The sequence below is a fragment of the Petromyzon marinus genome, unplaced genomic scaffold (genome assembly GCF_048934315.1).
Source record: "Petromyzon marinus isolate PM22_M1 ecotype Great Lakes invasive population unplaced genomic scaffold, UKy_Petmar_22M1.pri1.0 PM_G_Scaffold_47, whole genome shotgun sequence".
In the NCBI taxonomy this organism is placed as follows: Eukaryota; Metazoa; Chordata; class Hyperoartia; order Petromyzontiformes; family Petromyzontidae; genus Petromyzon; species Petromyzon marinus.
This window is the reverse complement of record NW_027422999.1, coordinates 147561-169151: the sequence shown is the minus strand read 5'-3', so window position 1 is coordinate 169151 and position 21591 is coordinate 147561. Positions and strand designations below refer to the sequence as shown.

General features: G+C 52.0%; 1 protein-coding gene across 1 annotated transcript in view; it reads left to right on the top strand.

Moving 5' to 3' along the window:
• The window catches only part of LOC142917347 (uncharacterized), a 37026-nt gene extending 35998 nt beyond the window's left edge, over window positions 1-1028 (top strand). The window contains exon 8 of the mRNA XM_076061982.1: window positions 134-1028. Within this exon, the coding sequence (XP_075918097.1) occupies window positions 134-208 (75 nt within the window). The 3' untranslated portion in view covers window positions 209-1028. The remainder of the gene's footprint in view (window positions 1-133) is intronic.
• The last annotated feature ends 20563 nt before the right edge of the window (window positions 1029-21591 follow it).

Sequence of the window (21591 nt, the reverse complement as noted above, 5' to 3'; positions counted from 1 at the left end):
GTGTGGTGAGTCTATGGGTCTCTGTGTGTGGTGAGTCTATGGGTCTCGGTGTGTGGTGAGTCTATGGGTCTCTATGTGTGGTGAGTCTTTGGGTCTCTGTGTGTGGGTAACTCCCCACCCCCTCCCTTTCCAGGGCTGCAGCCAGGAGGAGATTCCCAGCAAGCGCAGCCGCAGGAGCGGTCCTCACGAGGGCACCGCCTCAGACTAGCACCTCAGACTAGCGCCGCAGACTAGTACCTCAGACTAGCGCCTCAGACTAGCACCTCAGACTAGCGCCTCAGACTAGCGCCTCAGACTAGCACCTCAGACTGGTGCCTCAGACTAGCACCTCAGACTGGCGCCTCAGACTAGCGCCTCGGACTAGCGCCTCAGACTAGTGCCTCAGACTAGTGCCTCAGACTAGCGCCTCAGACTGGTGCCTCAGACTAGCACCTCAGACTAGCGCCTCAGACTAGCGCCTCAGACTTGCGCCTCAGACTAGCGCCTCAGACTAGCGCCTCAGACTAGCGGGGACCCTGGTAGAGGGACCCCGGTAGATGGACCCTGGGACCCTGGTAGAGGGACCCTGGTAGAGGGACCCTAGTAGTGGGACCCTGGTAGAGGGACCCTGGTAGAGGGACCCTGGTAGTGGGACCCCGGTAGAGGGACCCCGGTAGAGGGACCCCGGTAGAGGGACCCTGGTAGGGGGACCCTGGTAGAGGCCTGGTAGTGGGACCCTGGTAGTGGGACCCTGGTAGTGGGACCCTGGTAGTAGGACCCTGGTAGAGGGACTCCGGTAGAGGGACCCTGGTAGTGGGACCCCGGTAGAGGGACCCCGGTAGAGGGACCCTGGTAGAGGGACCATGGTAGAGGGACCCTGGTAGAGGGACCCTGGTAGAGGGACCCTGGTAGTGGGACCCTGGTAGAGGGACCCCGGTAGAGGGACCCCGGTAGAGGGACCCTGGTAGAGGGACCCTGGTAGAGGGTCCCTGGTAGAGGGACCCTGGTAGAGGGACCTTGGTAGTGGGACCCTGGTAGAGGGACCCTGGTAGAGGGACCCCGGTAGAGGGACCCTGGTAGAGGGACCCTGGTAGAGGGACCCTGGTAGAGGGACCCTGGTAGAGGGACCATGGTAGTGGGACCCTGGTAGGGGGACCCTGGTAGAGGGACCCTGGTAGAGGGACCCTGGTAGAGGGACCCTGGTAGTGGGACCCCAGTAGAAGGACCCCGGTAGAGGGACCCCGGTAGAGGGACCCTGGTAGAGGGATCCTGGTAGAGGCCTGGTAGTGGGACCCTGGTAGTGGGACCCTGGTAGAGGGACCCTGGTAGAGGGACCCTGGTAGAGGGACCCTGGTAGAGGGACCCTGGTAGTGGGACCCTGGTAGAGGGACCCTGGTAGAGGGACCCTGGTAGAGGGACCCTGGTAGAGGGACCCTGGTAGAGGGACCCTGGTAGAGGGACCCTGGTAGTGGGACCCTGGTAGAGGGACCCTGGTAGAGGGACCCTGGTAGAGGGACCTCGGTAGAGGGACCCTGGTAGAGGGACCCTGGTAGAGGGACCCTGGTAGTGGGACCCCAGTAGAGGGACCCTGGTAGAGGGACCCTGGTAGTGGGACCCCAGTAGAGGGACCCCGGTAGAGGGACCCCGGTAGAGGGACCCTGGTAGAGGGATCCTGGTAGTGGGACCCTGGTAGAGGGACCCTGGTAGAGGGACCCTGGTAGAGGGACCCCGGTAGAGGGACCCTGGTAGAGGGACCCTGGTAGTGGGACCCTGGTAGAGGGACCCTGGTAGAGGGACCCTGGTAGAGGGACCCCGGTAGAGGGACCCTGGTAGTGGGACCCCAGTAGAGGGACCCCGGTAGTGGGACCCCGGTAGAGGGACCCTGGTAGAGGGACCCTGGTAGAGGGACCCTGGTAGGGGGACCCCGGTAGAGGGACCCTGGTAGAGGGACCCTGGTAGAGGGACCCTGGTAGAGGGTCCCCGGTAGAGGGACCCTGGTAGTGGGACCCTGGTAGAGTGACCCTGGTAGAGGGACCCTGGTAGGGGGACCCCAGTAGAGGGACCCTGGTAGTGGGTCCCCCTCGTCCGCGTGCCACTCTCGTCACGTCCCGGTCGTTGGCGGCGATGGCGACGACGTCGCGAGTGAAGGTTTTGTTTTTGGCGTGAGGGAGAGCTGCCCAGGTCCTGGGGGGCTGTCCCCCCTCCTCCTCCCCCCCCAATCCTCCCCCCCCCCCCGGTTGCCGTAGCCCCCCACGAAACTCTTTAGTCGGACGTGGCGGCGGTGTGGACGACGACGGTGGCGAAGGTGGCGAAGGTGGCGAAATTGGCGAAGGTGGCGAAGGTGATTCACGCGAACACGGAGGAGGGCGATGATGGGTGGTGGCGGCGTCTCTCTCCAGGGCGATGTCTCGTCTCTCTCTGGGCGTACGATCCGCATGGCTAGCGCATCGATGTTAGGGGTTTGATCGCTGTGTGTGTCTGTGTGTGTGTCTGTGTGTGTGTCTGTGTGTGTCTGTGTGTGTGTCTGTGTGTGTGTGTGTCTGTGTGTGTGTCTGTGTGTGTCTGTGTGTGTGTGTGTCTGTGTGTGTGCGTCTGTGTGTGTGTCTGTGTGTGTGTGTCTGTGTGTGTGTCTGTGTGTGTGTCTGTGTGTGTGTCTGCGCGTACACTTATTTGTTAATTGTTTTAAATAAGTATTAAATAGTTGTTGACGATTTTGCTGCGTTTGAAATTGTTCATTTGTTTGGGCTGCCAGAATTGAGGCCCATTTTGCTTAGTCGTAACGTGTGTAAGTTAGACCTTACGTATCGCTTGATTGATGAATGATCGCGAGCGTTATCGGTTCTAGTTAACGTAAGCTCTGCAGTGATTCTCACAGTGCTAAGATATTCGTATTGTCTCTCTCAGTCACGGCGGGGCTGTTTAGTGCTTATCATAGACGTGATAAGTCGGGCAATACAAATGATAGCCAGGATAAGATTCAGACTTTAAATCCTAGTCTGGATAGGTAATATAATGAATTTCGTAGATAGGATGAGTATGGTAATACAAATGATAGCTGAAACATGTGTTAAGGGGCCGTCCATAAATGACGTAACCCAGCTGGGGGGGTGGGGGAGAGGTCAGACATTTGTGACGATGTGTGAGGAGGTGGGGGGGGGTGTTTGAGAAATGTGACGTCACCTCAAAATGCGCAACTTTAAATAAACACGTCCTGCTGAATTAAAGAGTAAACAGACTTCTTAATAAACGTTTCCTGATGACAGTGAACACACACCCAGCATGCACGTGCCTTGACACTCACTACAGTCAGGACACAGCAAGAACATTTATTTGATGAAGTGGGAGAGAGATGCTGTGGTAAGAGGTTATACAGTTTTGATTTAAAGCTTTCATGACTGCAGTAATTCATATTCTTAGTTTTTTCGGTAAAGTCACGTTGAAGAGAAACAACAAAATAATAAAATATATATAAAACAATAAAAAAAATTCTCACGACGTTTCGACCATAACTCAAACGGTCATCTTCAGGTGTGTTGGTTTGCATAAACACCTGAAGATGACCGTTTGAGTTATGGTCGAAACGTCGTGAGAATTTTTTATTGTTATATATATTTTATTATTTTGTTGTTTCTCTTCAACGTGACTTTACCGAAAAAACTAAGAATGTAGGTTATACAGTGTCGGTAAGAGAGGGGGGTAGGGGGAGGGGAGCGTCCACGCAATTCTTGCTGTGGTTTTCCCAATGATGATGATGGACGCTTGTGTTACAATCGAAATGTCATTTATTTTATTTGATTACCTACGTGACTTTACCGAAAGAACCAAAGAGCATGTTTCCTCTTTGCGATAAGATATCATTAAACCTGGGTACAATGTATATGTGTGTGTGTGTGCACCCTAGTGGAGATAATGCATACTAGAATTTAAATAAAAACCTAGTGGCATTTGGTACGCTTCGTACCAAGACAGTTATATATCCATACGGTTTTATTTTCTGGGTGAGATCACTTCAATACAAATGTGCCGTTAAACCCGCCAACCAATTGGTATGGTGTCACGTAAATAGAACGTGGACAATTCCTTACTAGTACAGCACAGCGGTATGTTTCAGTGTAAATAGAACGTGGACAATTCCTTACTAGTACAGCACACCGCTGTGTTTGAGGGTAAATAGAACGTGGACAATTCCTTACTAGTACAGCACAGCAGTATGTTTCAGTGTAAATAGAACGTGGACAATTCCTTACTAGTACAGCACACCGCTGTGTTTGAGGGTAAATAGAACGTGGACAATTCCTTACTAGTACAGCACACCGCTGTGTTTGAGGGTAAATAGAACGTGGACAATTCCTTACTAGTACAGCACACCGCTGTGTTTGAGTGTAAATAGAATGTGGACAATTCCTTACTAGTACAGCACACCGCTGTGTTTGAGTGTAAATAGAACGTGGACAATTCCTTACTAGTACAGCACACCGCTGTGTTTGAGGGTAAATAGAACCTGGACAATTCTTTACTAGTACAGCACGCCGCTGTGTTTGAGGGTAAATAGAACGTGGACAATTCCTTACTAGTACAGCACACCGCTGTGTTTGAGGGTAAATAGAACGTGGAGAATTCCTTACTAGTACAGCGCACCGCTGTGTTTGAGGGTAAACAGAACGTGGACAATTCCGTACTAGTACAGCACACCGCTGTGTTTGAGTGTAAATAGAATGTGGACAATTCCTTACTAGTACAGCACACCGCTGTGTTTGAGTGTAAATAGAACGTGGACAATTCCTTACTAGTACAGCACAGTGGTGTGTGTGAGGGTAAATATAACGTGGACAATTCCTTACTAGTACAACACACCGCTGTGTTTGAGTGTAAATAGAACGTGGACATTTCCTTACTAGTACAGCACACCGCTGTGTTTGAGGGTAAATAGAACGTGGACAATTCCTTACTAGTACAGCACACCACTGTGTTTGAGGGTAAATAGAACGTGGACAATTCCTTACTAGTACAGCACACCGCTGTGTTTGAGGGTAAATAGAACGTGGACAATTCCTTACTAGTACAGCACACCGCTGTGTTTGAGGGTAAATAGAACGTGGACAATTCCTTACTAGTACAGCGCACCGCTGTGTTTGAGGGTAAATAGAACGTGGACAATTCCTTACTAGTACAGCACACCGCTGTGTTTGAGGGTAGATAGAACGTGGACAATTCCTTACTAGTACAGCACACCGCTGTGTTCTAGGGTAAATAGAACGTGGACAATTCCTTACTAGTACAGCACAGCAGTGTGTGTGAGGGTAAATAGAACGTGGACAATTCCTTACTAGTACAGTACACCGCTGTGTTTGAGTGTAAATAGAACGTGGACAATTCCTTACTAGTACAGCACACCGCTGTGTTTGAGGGTAAATAGAACGTGGACAATTCCTTACTAGTACAGCACACCGCTGTGTTTGAGGGTAGATAGAACGTGGAGAATTCCTTACTAGTACAGCACACCGCTGTGTTTGAGGGTAAATAGAACGTGGACAATTCCTTACTAGTACAGTACACCGCTGTGTTTGAGTGTAAATAGAACGTGGACAATTCCTTACTAGTACGGCACACCGTTGTGTTTGAGTGTAAATAGAACGTGGACAATTCCTTACTAGTACAGCACACCACTGTGTTTGAGGGTAAATAGAACGTGGACAATTCCTTACTAGTACAGCACACCGCTGTTTTTGAGTGTAAATAGAACGTGGACAATTCCTTACTAGTACAGCACAGCGGTGTGTGTGAGGGTAAATAGAACGTGGACAATTCCTTACTAGTACAGCACACCGTTGTGTTTGAGGGTAAATAGAACGTGGACAATTCCTTACTAGTACAGCACAGCGCTGTGTTTGAGGGTAAATTGAACGTGGACAATTCCTTACTAGTACAGTACACCGCTGTGTTTGAGTGTAAATAGAACGTGGACAATTCCTTACTAGTACAGCACACCGCTGTGTTTGAGGGTAAATAGAACGTGGACAATTCCTTATTAGTACAGTACACCGCTGTGTTTGAGTGTAAATAGAACGTGGACAATTCCTTACTAGTACAGCACAGCGGTGTGTGTGAGGGTAAATAGAACGTGGACAATTCCTTACTAGTACAGCACACCGCTGTGTTTGAGTGTAAATAGAACGTGGACAATTCCTTACTAGTACAGCACACCGCTGTGTTTGAGGGTAAATCCACAACATTTACTATTTGAGGACGACGTTTCACCAGTGATTACAGCCGGCATCATCAGGCGACAGCCAGATTTGGCTCCCCAACACACAGCCGGTGTCGTGCTGTACTCGTAACGAATTGGCACGTCTTGTTCACGTGACAAACCTCCCTGTTTGGCTGTCGGGTGGTGGCGGGTTTCACGACACACATTTAAGTGATCTAACTCCCCCCCCAAAAAACCCCCTCATGGATAAAATTGGTCGCAAAAGCTTCCTACTGCTACCACGTGTTCAAGTGTTTATACATTTCGTTTATTTTGACGGTAACTTTTTTTTTTACGTCTGTTGCAGTCGTGAAAAACCGAACATTAAAACGTTAATAACGGACATGAATACCGAGTCTGTTTTCTCTCCCGTGATGGAACGTTTATATATCGCGACAATCGTCGTACCTAATAGCGAGAACTGGTATCGTACCGTGCACAACGACACCACGACAACACTCGTCACAACCCAGCTGGTACAGCAGGTTATGGTTGCAGCTTGTTGTGCTAAGTGCCTCCTGTAAAGCTGCCCTCTTGCATTCCTTGAAGCAATGACAGCTGAAAAGAAATCACTGGAAGTCTTAGAGCAGGGGTGGGGAACATTTTTTCTGCCAAGGGACATTCGGATATTTATAACATCATCATTCGCAGGGCCATACAAAATCATCAACTTAAAAATTTGCCCGTTAATATTTGGTCAAACATTTAATTAACTCGCCCCCTAATGCGATGGGCTGGAACTGCTTCTCTTTGGTGAGGCGTGTGATGATGTTAGCTGGTATTGATGATGTTAGCTGGTATTGATGTTAGCTGGTATTGATGATGTTAGCTGGTATTGATGATGTTAGCTGGTATTGACGATGTTAGCTGGTATTGACGATGTTAGCTGGTATTGATGATGTTAGCTGGTATTGACGATGTTAGCTGGTATTGATGATGTTAGCTGGTATTGATGATGTTAGCTGGTGTTGACGATGTTAGCTGGTATTGACGATGTTAGCTGGTATTGATGATGTTAGCTGGTATTGACGATGTTAGCTGGTATTGACGATGTTAGCTGGTATTGATGATGTTAGCTGGTATTGATGATGTTAGCTGGTATTGATGATGTTAGCTGGTATTGATGATGTTAGCTGGTGTTGACGATGTTAGCTGGTGTTGACGATGTTAGCTGGTATTGACGATGTTAGCTGGTGTTGACGATGTTAGCTGGTATTGACGATGTTAGCTGGTGTTGATGATGTTAGCTGGTGTTGACGATGTTAGCTGGTATTGACGATGTTAGCTGGTATTGACGATGTTAGCTGGTATTAACGACTTAAATTTACAGCACAATTGTGGAGTTCTGACAATGCGCCCCCACGTGCACCACCGTCTAAAGTTACAGATGTATTAATTTCCGGCCTGTCTGCTTGCAGGCCAAGGACAGCAAATGTAGCGGAAGCCAACCAACGGGTTTTGGGGCGTGACTGCCTCGCCCAATGGGGGTCATTTAATGGCACGTCAATCAAAACCAAGAGCCGCAAGCCGCCGTGCACTTTGTCTCTCGGGACGGATGATCCCGGTGCACGCAAAAAAACACGGAAATAAACAAAACGAGAGGATCGACGGGGAGACCAGGGAGGGGTCGCGAGGGACACACGAGAGAGAGGGAGGCAAGACGAGCCGGAGGGGTCGAGTCGATGAAGACAGAGGACGAGAGAAGCCGGACCGGCCAAGCTCGCCAGGCTGAGAGTAGCCCTGTGTGGCCCTGCGTAGCTGCCTAGGGTAGGGCCGCTAGGGGGTTAAGCGCGGTCCGTACGTCGGCACGCTTGACCCCCCGGGGGCTGCTGAGACACGGCGAGACACGGCAGCCGGGAGGGGTGAAACGGGGAGAGTAGGGAAGGAGAGCAGTGAATAGGATCGGGAAGGAGAGTAGTGAATAGGATCGTGAAGGAGAGTAGTGAATAGGATCGGGAAGGAGAGTAGTAATAGGATCGGGAAGGAGAGTAGTGAATAGGATCGTGACGGAGGGTAGTAATAGGATCGGGAAGGAGTGTAGTAATAGGATCGCGAAGGAGAGTAGTAATAGAATCGGGAAGGAGAGTAGTGAATAGGATCGTGAAGGAGTGTAGTAATAGGATCGGGAAGGAGTTTAGTAATAGGATCGTGAAGGAGGGTAGTAATAGGATCGTGAAGGAGTGTAGTAATAGGATAAGGACGAGGCGAGTGAGGGAGCGAACGAGCGACGGGCCTAGCAGGCGAGTGTTGTGTAACGAACTGTGATAAAGTGGCCCAGACAGAAGACAAGAAATCGTCTTTATTTTCCACGCTGCAGGTAAGCACGAAGAGGCATACAGCAGCACGCATCAACTGGTTCAAGGCCAGCGTGCTTTGTCAACAATCTCGGCAAAAGCACCGGCGCTTGTGTCGCCGCAGAGTATCTCCTATGGGGATGGAAAAATAAAAAAATTAATGCGGTCAAGCAATTGGCTTATTGCCCCCCCCCCCCAATCACTTTCGACTCAAGAGTTCACTCAGCATCTGGCTGTGATCGTGCTGCTGCACGCTGAGCGGCTGTCCAAGAGAAGCAAACAGCGGCTTCTTGACACCACCACCACCGCTACCCCCAGCACCACCACTCTCGGTGTCAGCGTCGGCTGATTGACGTCGTTTGGATGCTCACCGAGGAGCAGCGGCAGCGGCAGCTTGCCGCTCCGCATGCTCCAGGTCAAGCTCCATCCGCTGCAGCTTGTTGCCACTCCGGATGCTCCAGCCGCTGCTGCCGCTGCTGCTCCCGAAGATCCAGCTGCTCCAGCCGCTGCTGCTCCCGGAGCTCCAGCTGCTGCGGCCGCTGATGCTGCCGGTGCCTCAGCACCAGGTGCAGCTCCAGGTGCGGGTCCAGCTGCTGCTCCTCAAACTCAAGCCGCTGCTGCTGCTGCTGCTGCTCCAGCTGATGCTGCTGCTACAGCAGCTCCAGCTGCTGCTGCAGCTCCAGCTCCAGCTGCTGCGCCAGCTGCTGCTGGTGCCGCAGCTCCAGCGGCTGCTGCTGCTGCTGCCGAAGTTGCAGCGGCTGCTGCTGCAGCTGCTGCTGCAGCTCCAGCTCCTGCTGCTGCTGCTGCTCCAGCGCCTGCTGGTGCCGCAGCTCCAGATGCTGCTGCTGCTCCTGCTGCTGTTGCCGGAGCTCCGCCTGCTCCAGCCACTCGTGGTGCTGAAGCCTCGTCACCAGGTGCAGCTCCAGGCTCGCGTCCAGCTGCTGGAAAAGCAGCTCCTCCTGCTGACGCCTCAGCTGCTGCTGCTGCTGCAGCTCCAGCCGCTGCTGCTGGAATTCCAGCTGCTGCTGCTGCAGCTCCAGCTGCTGCTGCAGCTGCGGGAGATAACGCAGGAGCTCTAGGCAATACACTCCCCTATTCATCATCATCATGCAGTAACAAGCAGCATCATCATCAGCAGCAGCATCCATCATCACCCATCATCATGCAGTAACAAGCATCATCATCAGCAGCAGCATCCATCATCATCATGCAGTAACAAGCAGCATCATCATCATCAGCAGCATCCATCATCACCCATCATCATTCAGTAACAAGCATCATCATCATCAGCATCCATCATCACCCATCATCATTCAGTAACAAGCATCATCATCAGCAGCATCATCACCCATCATCACGCAGCAACAAGCAGCATCATCATCAGCAGCAGCAGCAGCACCATCATCACCCATCATCATGCAGTAACAAGCAGCATCATCATCAGCAGCATCCATCATCACCCATCATCATGCAGTAACAAGCAGCATCATCATCAGCAGCAGCAGCATCATCATCACCCATCATCATGCAGTAACAAGCAGCATCATCATCAGCAGCAGCAGCATCGCTGTTTGCCTTTTCCGAAAATGTAACGAAGAATGATTCTGCCCGTTTGGGTGTCATCAGGACGTAGCGCGGGGGCGTGGAGAGGGAGCACACCGCTCACGGCCCGCTGCATCACCCCTCGCCACAGACACAGAGAGATAACACAGAGACAACAACAACAACAACAACCGCCGTTCGCCACTAAGTGGCGGTGACATCACCACGACGCTTGTGCCAGGCCATGTGCACCCTGAGGCCACGTGAAGTGTCGAACGCCCGCTGGCAGGGGGTCACGGGGCAGACCCAGCAGGTGCCACGGGTTGACTGACTGAGATGACTGGCTGATGCACCACCTGTGCCCCCTACTGTGCCAACCTGCTGTGCTTTAGCCACCCGGCGCTCCGCTCGTTGTTGTGAGCATCGCTCCTCCGCCCTCCATTGTTGTTGGAGGGCGACTACCTCCAACTGCCCAGTAGCGTCCTTCACGAGCCTCCTCCACAGAGGCCGATCTTGACACCGCTGGTACCGGTCATCGGCAAGTCCACTCAGCTCCACGTCTTTCTGTACCACATCACTCCATCTCTTCTCCAGCCCGTGCCGCGCCCGTTTAGCCCCCTCAATCCGTCCGAACAAAAGCTGTTTAGACATGCGGTGGCTGGGCATGTGGGCTACATGACCCAGCTAACGCAGCCTTGCCTGCCTGGAGGAGCTCACCGATGGGACTTTGTCCAGATCTTTCGAGGATTTGTGAGCTGCTCACACAATCCAGCCTGGTTAAACCCAGGATTGATCGTAGGCAGGCCAGCCTAAATGTTTTTAACCGGCGAAGATATTCCATTAGGGGGGTCCATGTTTCGCAAGCGTAGAGATGCGGAGCGACAGACCATGTAGCTTCCACACAGCGTTACGCAACCGATGAAAAGATAATGCCGCTCGACTGATTCGGAGTGAGACCTCTGCTGTTAAACTGGAGCCGGCCATGAGCACACTGCCCAGGTATGGGAAACTCTCCACTCTCTCCACAACTGTCCCATCACCGATTGTGAGTTTCGGGGGTGGAGTGGCCGATGGTACAAAATACCCAGGCAGGTGCTTAGTTTTGGTGGGGCTGATGGTAAGGCCCCACCTCTTAGTGGCACACTCCAGTTTCAGCAGCAGCACCTCCAACGCCTCCTCTGAGTGAACCCCAATTACCAGGTCGTCGGCATACATAACGTGGTTGACCAATAGGGAGCCATCCCTTGACTGCACCCGGGCATCGATCAGCCTCCGATTGTATCTGTACCAGATGGAAATTCCTCTGGTACAGCTACTGAAGGTTTCACGAACTACGTGGTCAAAATAGATGTTAAATCATGTGGGAGCCAGAGGACATCCCTGTCGCACCCCAAGGTGTACAGGGAATGGCTCTGACTCCCAGCCACGTAGTTTTACCCGGGTCCGCTCACCATCATGAAGGTCCTTAATGATCGTGAGCAGAGGGTCAGGTACTCCAAAAGCACGAAGAACAACCCAGAGCCCAGGCTTACTGATGGTATCATAGGCCTTGACCAGGTCAATAAAGCAGAGATGTAGGTCTTGTTGGAATTGCCTACACCACTGCTAACACAGAGACACACAGAGACACACAACATAGACACACAGACAGACAGAGAGAGAGACAACACAGAGACACAGAGAGAGAACACAGAGACAGACACAAAGAGAGAGAGACACAGCAACAACACAGAGAGAAACACAGAGAGAGAGAAACACAGCAACAACACAGAGACACAGAGAGAGTTCATAGTTCATAGTTCATTTATTTGGTATAGCCCTGTGAGACATTCTATCGCTCGCCGAAATATTGACAAGTGCGTGCCCGAGAGCGTTGCGATCGCGAATTTCGCAAACGACATTCAGCGGAGTTGTGCAGGGTGGCCGTGCGGTGGCCGGCTGCGGCCGCGCCGTTGAACTCGGCGCGCCCCAGGGTTCCGTCCTTGAACGTCGTGGCCGACGTCGCTCGGTGAGCGACGTCACGCGAGCGACGTCACGCGAGCGCCCCCCGTTGATCCGTCGCGCGGGTTGAGGGCCCGAGACTCCCCCCCCCTGGAGTCGTGGGGGGGCTCGCGGAATTCACCTCGTGGGTTTAGCTTCACGAGCCTCCCGGCGGGAGGGGGTAGGGGGCTACTGACGTGGTGGGGTGGAGTGGAACGATGCGAGCGGCTGGATACATTGGCCCCCCTCCTCCTCCACCACCACCTCCCGTTGTTGTTACGATGGAGCACGATTAACACGCCGCCGTGCAGGAAGTCCACGCTCGTGTTGCGAGGCACTCGCTCGCCATCGGTGTAACGGTGCTCAGCAGCCTTCTGTGAAATCGAGGCAGGCCGCGTTTTCCACTCGGAGGAGGAAACTCCCTGCGATGGATGTTCAGGCTGCTGCTGCTGCTGACAGCTGAATGCAGCCGCAGCTTTTCGCTGGCAAGCAGCACACACAGGAAGCATTGAGCGGACAGGAGAGTTGGGGGGGGTGGGGTGGTGGTGGGGGGTGGGGTGGTGGTGGGGGTGGTGGTGGTGGTGATGGTGGTGACGGTGGTAGTGGTGGTGGTGGTGTGGGTGGTGGTGGGGGTGGTGGTGACGGTGGTGACGGTGGTGGGGGTGATTGTGGTGGTGGTAGTGGGTGGTGGTGGTGGGAACACATCAAAATTAAACAGCTAGATGGCGAATCGGTCAGAGGCGGAGCCAACTCCACTTTGAATCGAACATTTTCCTTTCCGTGGTCATTGTGCGCTCGACAAAAATTCTGGAATGTTCCAGACGATGGGGAAATCGAGACCGGCAAAATTTTTTGCGTTTTTATTTTTTTTCTTCAAAGGGTGAGGAGAGACGAGGGGGGGAATGCCGCGTCAAATTTCAGAAATGCGCTTAAAAAATATTTTTTTACGTAGATAAAATTTCGCAAAAAAAGCACGCAAGCTCCTTGCTTTGCAGCACGAGCCATCAAAACCTGCACTCTTTGTTCGGTAAAGTCACCACGTAGGTAAAAAAATAAAACAACAAAAATCACAACTTTTTGATTTAAAGTTTTCGTGACTGCAGTAATTCATATTGTTAGTTCTTTCGCTAAAGTCACCACATTGAAGGGAAACAATAAAATAATAAAATATATATAAAACAATAAAAATTCTCACGACGTTTCGACCACAACACAAACGGTCGTGAGAATTTTTGTATTGTTTTATATATATTTTATTGTTTCCCTTCAACGTGACTTTACCGAAAGAACTAAGATTATAAAAATCACGACGTTCATCAGGTGAAGGGACGAGACTGTCTGGAGGACAGCGCTGGAGTGAGAAAGCCACGCTCAGATCACGACCTTTAAGCTGTGTGAGAGGAAACAAAGCGCCTTGACAAAGGAATTAGCATATAATTTAGCATTGAAATGGCTGAGTTATTAGCTTGTGACTGGTCACAGAAATGGCTATGTTAAAAGTTAAAGCATACACATCCGCAGAGGCACCCCTTGACAAAGGAATTAGCAAAGAATTTAGCATTGAAATAGCTGAGTTAAAGTATACACATCCGCAGAGGCACCCCTTGACAAAGGAATTAGCATAGCATTTAGCATTCAAATAGCTGAGTTAAAGTATACACATCTGCAGAGGCACCCCTTGACAAAGGAATTAGCATAGAATTTAGCATTGAAATAGCTGAGTTAAAGAATACACATCCGCAGAGGCACCCCTTGACAAAGGAATTAGCATAGAATTTAGCATTGAAATAGCTAAGTTAAAGTATACACATCCGCAGAGGCACCCCTTGACAAAGGAATTAGCATAGAATTTAGCATTGGTTCTATTCGGTAAAGTCACCACGTAGGTAAAAAAATAAACAACAAAAATCACGACGTTTCGGCCACAACACAAGCGGCCTTCATCGGGTGAAGGGCCCGGGCTGTCTGGAGGACAGCGCTGGAGTGAAACACGGCCACGCTCAGACCGCGGACCTTTAAGCTGCGTGAGAGGGATATAAGGTGCCTCAACAAAGGAATCAGCATAAAAAAATTAGCATTTAATTGGCGGATTTAGCATGATGAAAGGTGTAGAGAGGGTGAACATGCGGGTGCACATGCACACGCATGTGCTGCGAAAGTTTGTGGTACCACTACTTGAACAATTGGCGGACTTAGCATCAAAACCTGTACGGCAACAGGCCCACGAAATGTCATCGAAAAGCGACGCTTTTTTTGCCGTAAAATTTGTGCAAAACTCCCCAACTCGACGTCAGTGGAATTTTGTTTCGGGTATGTCGAGATTAACCGATAAATTTCTACGTACAGTGAGGGAAAAAAAGTATTTGATCCCCTGCTGATTTTGTACGTTTGCCCACTGACAAAGAAATTATCAGTCTATAATTTTAACGGTAGGTTTATTTGAACAGTGAGAGACATAATAACAGCAAAATAATCCAGAAAAACGCACGTCAAAAATGTTATAAATTGATTTGCATTTTAATGAGGGAAATAGGTATTTGACCCCCTCTCAATCAGAAAGATTTCTGGCTCCCAGGTGTCTTTTATACAGGTAACGAGCTGAGATTAGGAGCACAACTCAAGGGAGTGCTCCTAACCTCAGCAGGTGTCTTTTATACAGGTAACGAGCTGAGATTAGGAGCACAACTCTTAAAGGGAGTGCTCCTAATCTCAGCTTGTTACCTGTATAAAAGACACCTGGTAACGAGCTGAGATTAGGAGCACAACTCTTAAAGGGAGTGCTCCTAATCTCAGCAGGTGTCTTTTATACAGGTAACGAGCTGAGATTAGGAGCACAACTCTTAAAGGGAGTGCTCCTAATCTCAGCAGGTGTCTTTTATACAGGTAACGAGCTGAGATTAGGAGCACAACTCTTAAAGGGGGGGGGGAGGGGAGTGTCAAGACAATTGAACAATTTATTTCAATAAATATAAAATAATTATCCTCAGAATGTTGCCGGACGATCTGGTCGTAACGAATTTCCGCAAATGGTTGTTGTTGTTGTTTTACCTTCGACTACTGGGGATTAACACGACGCAGAAATGCCTCCGAGGTAAACAAAACTCACGATGATGATGTCTGACCTGCAATTAAGCGTCCCCATTAAAGACCACGATCATCATCGTCGTCGTCGGCATCATCATCATCATCGCAAATCGTTAACACCATCAACCATCTTATTCTTAGCTCTTTCGGTAAAAGTCACGTTGAGTGAGTGGTGAGTGGGTGGTGAGTGGGTGAGTGAGTGGGTGGTGAGTGGGTGGTGAGTGAGTGAGCGGGTGGTGAGTGTGTGGTGAGTGGGTGAGTGGGTGGTGAGTGGGTGGTGAGTGAGTAGTGAGTAGGTGGTGAGTGAGTGGTGAGTGGGTGGTGAGTGGTGAGTGGGTGGTGAGTGAGTGGTGAGTGAGTGGTGAGTGGGTGGTGAGTGAGTGAGTGGGTGGTGAGTGGGTGGTGAGTGGGTGAGTGGGTAGTGAATGAGTGAGTGGTGAGTGGGTGGTGAGTGCGTGAGTGGGTGGTGAGTGGGTGGTGAGTGAGTGGTGAGTAGGTGGTGAGTGAGTGAGTGAGTGGGTGGTGAGTGAGTGAGTGGGTGGTGAATGAGTGAGTGGTGAGTGGGTGGTGAGTGAGTGAGTGGGTGGTGAGTGGGTGAGTAGGTGGTGAGTGGTGAGTGGGTGGTGAGTGAGTGAGTGAGTGGTGAGTGGGTGGTGAGTGAGTGGGTGGTGAGTGGGTGGTGAGTGGGTGGTGAATGAGTGAGTGGTGAGTGGGTGGTGAGTGAGTGAGTGGGTGGTGAGTGGGTGGTGAGTGAGTGGTGAGTAGGTGGTGAGGGAGTGGTGAGTGGGTGGTGAGTGGGTGAGTGGGTGGTGAGTGGCGAGTGAGTGGTGAGTGGGTGGTGAGTGAGTGGGTGGTGAGTGAGTGGGTGGTGAGTAGGTGAGTGGGTGAGTGAGTGGGTGAGTGGGTGAGTGGTGAGTGGGTGGTGAGTGAGTGAGTGAGTGGTGAGTGAGTGAGTGAGTGGTGCGTGAGTGAGTGCGTGGTGAGTGGGTGGTGAGTGGTGAATGAGTGAGTGGTGAGTAGGTGGTGAGGGAGTGGTGAGTGGGTGGTGAGTGGGTGAGTGGGTGGTGAGTGGCGAGTGAGTGGTGAGTGGGTGGTGAGTGAGTGGGTGGTGAGTGAGTGGGTGGTGAGTAGGTGAGTGGGTGAGTGAGTGGGTGAGTGGGTGAGTGGTGAGTGGGTGGTGAGTGAGTGAGTGAGTGGTGAGTGAGTGAGTGAGTGGTGCGTGAGTGAGTGCATGGTGAGTGGGTGGTGAGTGGGTGAGTGGGTGGTGAATGAGTGAGTGGTGAGTGGGTGGTGAGTGAGTGAGTGGGTGGTGAGTGGGTGGTGAGTGAGTGGTGAGTAGGTGGTGAGTGAGTGGTGAGTGGGTGGTGAGTGGGTGAGTGGGTGGTGAGTGGCGAGTGAGTGGTGAGTGGGTGGTGAGTGAGTGGGTGTTGAGTGAGTGGGTGTTGAGTGAGTGGGTGGTGAGTGGGTGGTGAGTGAGTGGGTGGTGAGTGGGTGGTGAGTGAGTGGTGAGTAGGTGGTGAGGGAGTGGTGAGTGGGTGGTGAGTGGGTGAGTGGGTGGTGAGTGGCGAGTGAGTGGTGAGTGGGTGGTGAGTGAGTGGGTGGTGAGTGAGTGGGTGGTGAGTGGGTGAGTGGGTGAGTGAGTGGGTGAGTGGGTGAGTGGTGAGTGGGTGGTGAGTGAGTGAGTGAGTGGTGAGTGAGTGAGTGGTGCGTGAGTGAGTGCGTGGTGAGTGGGTGGTGAGTGGGTGAGTGGGTGAGTGGGTGGTGAATGAGTGAGTGGTGAGTGGGTGGTGAGTGAGTGAGTGGGTGGTGAGTGGGTGGTGAGTGAGTGGTGAGTAGGTGGTGAGTGAGTGGTGAGTGGGTGGTGAGTGGGTGAGTGGGTGGTGAGTGGCGAGTGAGTGGTGAGTGGGTGGTGAGTGAGTGGGTGTTGAGTGAGTGGGTGTTGAGTGAGTGGGTGGTGAGTGGGTGGTGAGTGAGTGAGTGAGTGGTGAGTGAGTGGTGCGTGAGTGAGTGAGTGGTGAGTGAGTGGTGAGTGAGTGGGTGGTGAGTGGGTGGTGAGTGAGTGAGTGAGTGGTGAGTGGGTGGTGAGTGAGTGCGTGGTGAGTGGGGGGTGAGTGAGTGGTGAGTGGGTGGTGAGTGGGTGGTGAGTGGGTGGTGAGTGAGTGCGTGGCGAGTGAGTGAGTGGTGAGTGAGTGGTGAGTGAGTGAGTGGGTGGTGAGTGAGTGGTGAGTGGGTGGTGAGTGAGTGGTGAGTGGGTGGTGAGTGAGTGAGTGGGTGGTGAGTGGGTGGTGAGTGGTGAGTGAGTGAGTGGTAAGTGGGAGGTGAGTGAGTGAGTGGGTGGTGAGTGGGTGGTGAGTGAGTGAGTGGGTGGTGAGTGGGTGAATGGATGGTGAGTGAGTGGTGAGTGGGTGGTGAGTGGGTGGTGAGTGAGTGGGTGGTGAGTGGCGAGGGAGTGGTCAGTGGGTGGTGAGTGGGTGGTGAGTAAGTGGGTGGTGAGTGGGTGAATGGGTGGTGAGTGGGTGGTGAGTGAGTGAGTGGGTGGTGAGTGAGTGGTGAGTGGGTGGTGAGTGAGTGATGAGTGGGTGGTGAGTGAGTGAGTGGGTGGTGAGTGGCGAGTGAGTGATTGGTGAGTGGGTGGTGAGTGAGTGAGTGGGTGGTGAGTGGGTGGTGAGCCAGCCACACAGTCACTTTCACAAACACACACAGTCACACACACACAGTCACACACACACACAGTCACACACACACAGTCACACAGTAACACACACAGTCACACACACAGTCACACACACAGTCACTATCACACACACACACAGTCACACACACACACAGTGAGTGGGTGGTGAGTGGGTGAGTGGGTGAGTGAGTGGGTGAGTGGGTGAGTGGGTGGTGAATGAGTGAGTGGTGAGTGGGTGGTGAGTGAGTGAGTGGGTGGTGAGTGGGTGGTGAGTGAGTGGTGAGTAGGTGGTGAGCGAGTGGTGAGTGGGTGGTGAGTGGGAGAGTGCGTGGTGAGTGGCGAGTGAGTGGTGAGTGGGTGGTGAGTGAGTGGGTGGTGAGTGAGTGAGTGAGTGGTGAGTGAGTGGTGCGTGAGTGAGTGAGTGGTGAGTGGGTGGTGAGTGAGTGGGTGGTGAGTGGGTGGTGAGTGAGTGAGTGAGTGGTGAGTGGGTGGTGAGTGAGTGCGTGGTGAGTGGGTGGTGAGTGAGTGGTGAGTGGGTGGTGAGTGAGTGCGTGCGTGGTGAGTGGGTGGTGAGTGAGTGGTGAGTGGGGGGTGAGTGAGTGGTGAGTGGGTGGTGAGTGGGTGAGTGGGTGGTGAGTGAGTGGTGAGTGGGTGGTGAGTGAGTGAGTGGGTGGTGAGTGGGTGGTGAGTGAGTGGTGAGTGGGTGGTGAGTGGTGAGTGGGTGGTGATTGAGTGGTGAATGAGTGGGTGGCGAGTGAGTGAGTGGTGAGTGAGTGGTGAGTGAGTGGGTGGTGAGTGAGTGGTGAGTGGGTGGTGAGTGAGTGGTGAGTGGGTGGTGAGTGAGTGAGTGGGTGGTGAGTGGGTGGTGAGTGGGTGGTGAGTGGTAAGTGGGTGGTGAGTGAGTGAGTGGGTGGTGAGTGGGTGGTGAGTGAGTGGGTGGTGAGTGGGTGGTGAGTGGGTGAGTGGATGGTGAGTGAGTGGTGAGTGGGTGGTGAGTGGGTGGTGAGTGAGTGGGTGGTGAGTGGCGAGGGAGTGGTCAGTGGGTGGTGAGTGGGTGGTGAGTGAGTGAGTGGGTGGTGAGTGGGTGGTGAGTGGTTAGTGAGTGAGTGGTAAGTGGGTGGTGAGTGAGTGAGTGGGTGGTGAGTGGGTGGTGAGTGAGTGGGTGGTGAGTGGGTGGTGAGTGGGTGAGTGGATGGTGAGTGAGTGGTGAGTGGGTGGTGAGTGGGTGGTGAGTGAGTGGGTGGTGAGTGGCGAGGGAGTGGTCAGTGGGTGGTGAGTGGGTGGTGAGTGAGTGAGTGGGTGGTGAGTGGGTGAGTGGGTGGTGAGTGGGTGGTGAGTGAGTGAGTGGTGAGTGAGTGGGTGGTGAGTGAGTGGTGAGTGGGTGGTGAGTGAGTGGTGAGTGGGTGGTGAGTGAGTGAGTGGGTGGTGAGTGGCGAGTGAGTGATTGGTGAGTGGGTGGTGAGTGAGTGAGTGGGTGGTGAGTGGGTGGTGAGCCAGCCACACAGTCACTTTCACAAACACACACAGTCACACACACACAGTCACACACACACACAGTCACACAGTCACACACACAGTCACACACACAGTCACACACACAGTCACTATCACACACACACACAGTCACACACACACACAGTCACTCACACAGTCACACACACACACAGTCACACACACACACAGTCACACACACAGTCACAAACACACACAGTCACACACACACAGTCACAAACACACACAGTCACACACACACACAGTCACACACACAGTCACACACACACACAGTCACACACACAGTCACACACACACAGTCAGTCACTTTCACACACACACAGTCACACACACACAGTCACACACACACAGTCACACACACAGTCACACTCACACACAGTCACACACACAGCCAGTCACTTTCACACACACAGTCACACACACACACAGTCACACACACAGTCACACACACACACACAGTCACACACACATAAACAGTCACACACACAGTCACACACACACAGTCACACACACACAGTCACACACACACAGTCACACACACAGTCAGTCACTTTCACACGCACACACACACAGTCACACAGTCACACACACAGTCACACAGTCACACACACACAGTCACACACACAGTCACACACACAGTCAGTCACTTTCACACACACACACAGTCACACACACACACACAGTCACACACACACAGTCACACACACACAGTCACACACACAGTGACACACACACAGTCATACACACACAGTCACACACACAGGCGGTCACTTTCACACACAGTCACACACACAGTCTCACACACACACACAGTAACACACACACAGTCACACACACAGTCACACACACAGTCACACACAGTCACACACACACACAGTCACACACACACAGTCACACACACAGTCACACACACACAGTCACACACACAGTCACACACACACACAGTCACACACACACACAGTCACACACAGACACAGTCACACACACACAGTCACACACACACAGTCACACACACACAGTAACACACACAGTCATACACATACACAGTCACACACAGTCACACACACACAGTCACACAGAGACACACACACAGTGACACACACACACACACAGTCACACACACAGTCACACACACACACAGTCACACACACAGGCACACACACACAGTCACACACACACAGTCAGTCACTTTCACACACACACACACAGTCACACACACACAGTCACACACACACATTCACACACACAGTCACACACACACAGTCACACACACAGTCACACACACAGTCACACACACACACAGTCACACACACAGTCACACACACAGTCACACACACACACAGTCACAAACACAGTGACACACACACAGTCACACACACAGTCACACACACACACAGTCACACACACAGTCACACACACAGTCACACACACACACAGTCACACACACAGTCACACACACACAGTCACAAACACAGTGACACACACACAGTCACACACACACACAGTCACACACACAGTCACACACACACAGTCACACACACACACAGTAACACACACACAGTCACACACACAGTCACACACACAGTCACACACAGTCACACACACACAGTCACACACACAGTCACACACACACAGTCACACACAGTCACACACACACACTCACACACACACAGTCACACACACACAGTCACACACACACAGTCACACACACAGTGACACACACACAGTAATACACACACAGTCACACACACAGGCGGTCACTTTCACACACAGTCACACACACAGTCTCACACACACACAGTAACACACACACACAGTCACACACACAGTCACACACAGTCACACACACACACAGTCACACACACACAGTCACACACACACAGTCACACACACACAGTCACACACACAGTCACACACACACACAGTCACACACACACACAGTCACACACAGACACAGTCACACACACACAGTCACACACACACAGTCACACACACACAGTAACACACACAGTCATACACATACACAGTCACACACAGTCACACACACACAGTCACACAGAGACACACACACAGTGACACACACACACACACAGTCACACACACACAGTCACACACACACAGTCACACACACAGTCACACACACACACAGTCACACACACAGGCACACACACACAGTCACACACACACAGTCAGTCACTTTCACACACACACAGTCACACACACACAGTCACACACACACATTCACACACACAGTCACACACACACACAGTCACACACAC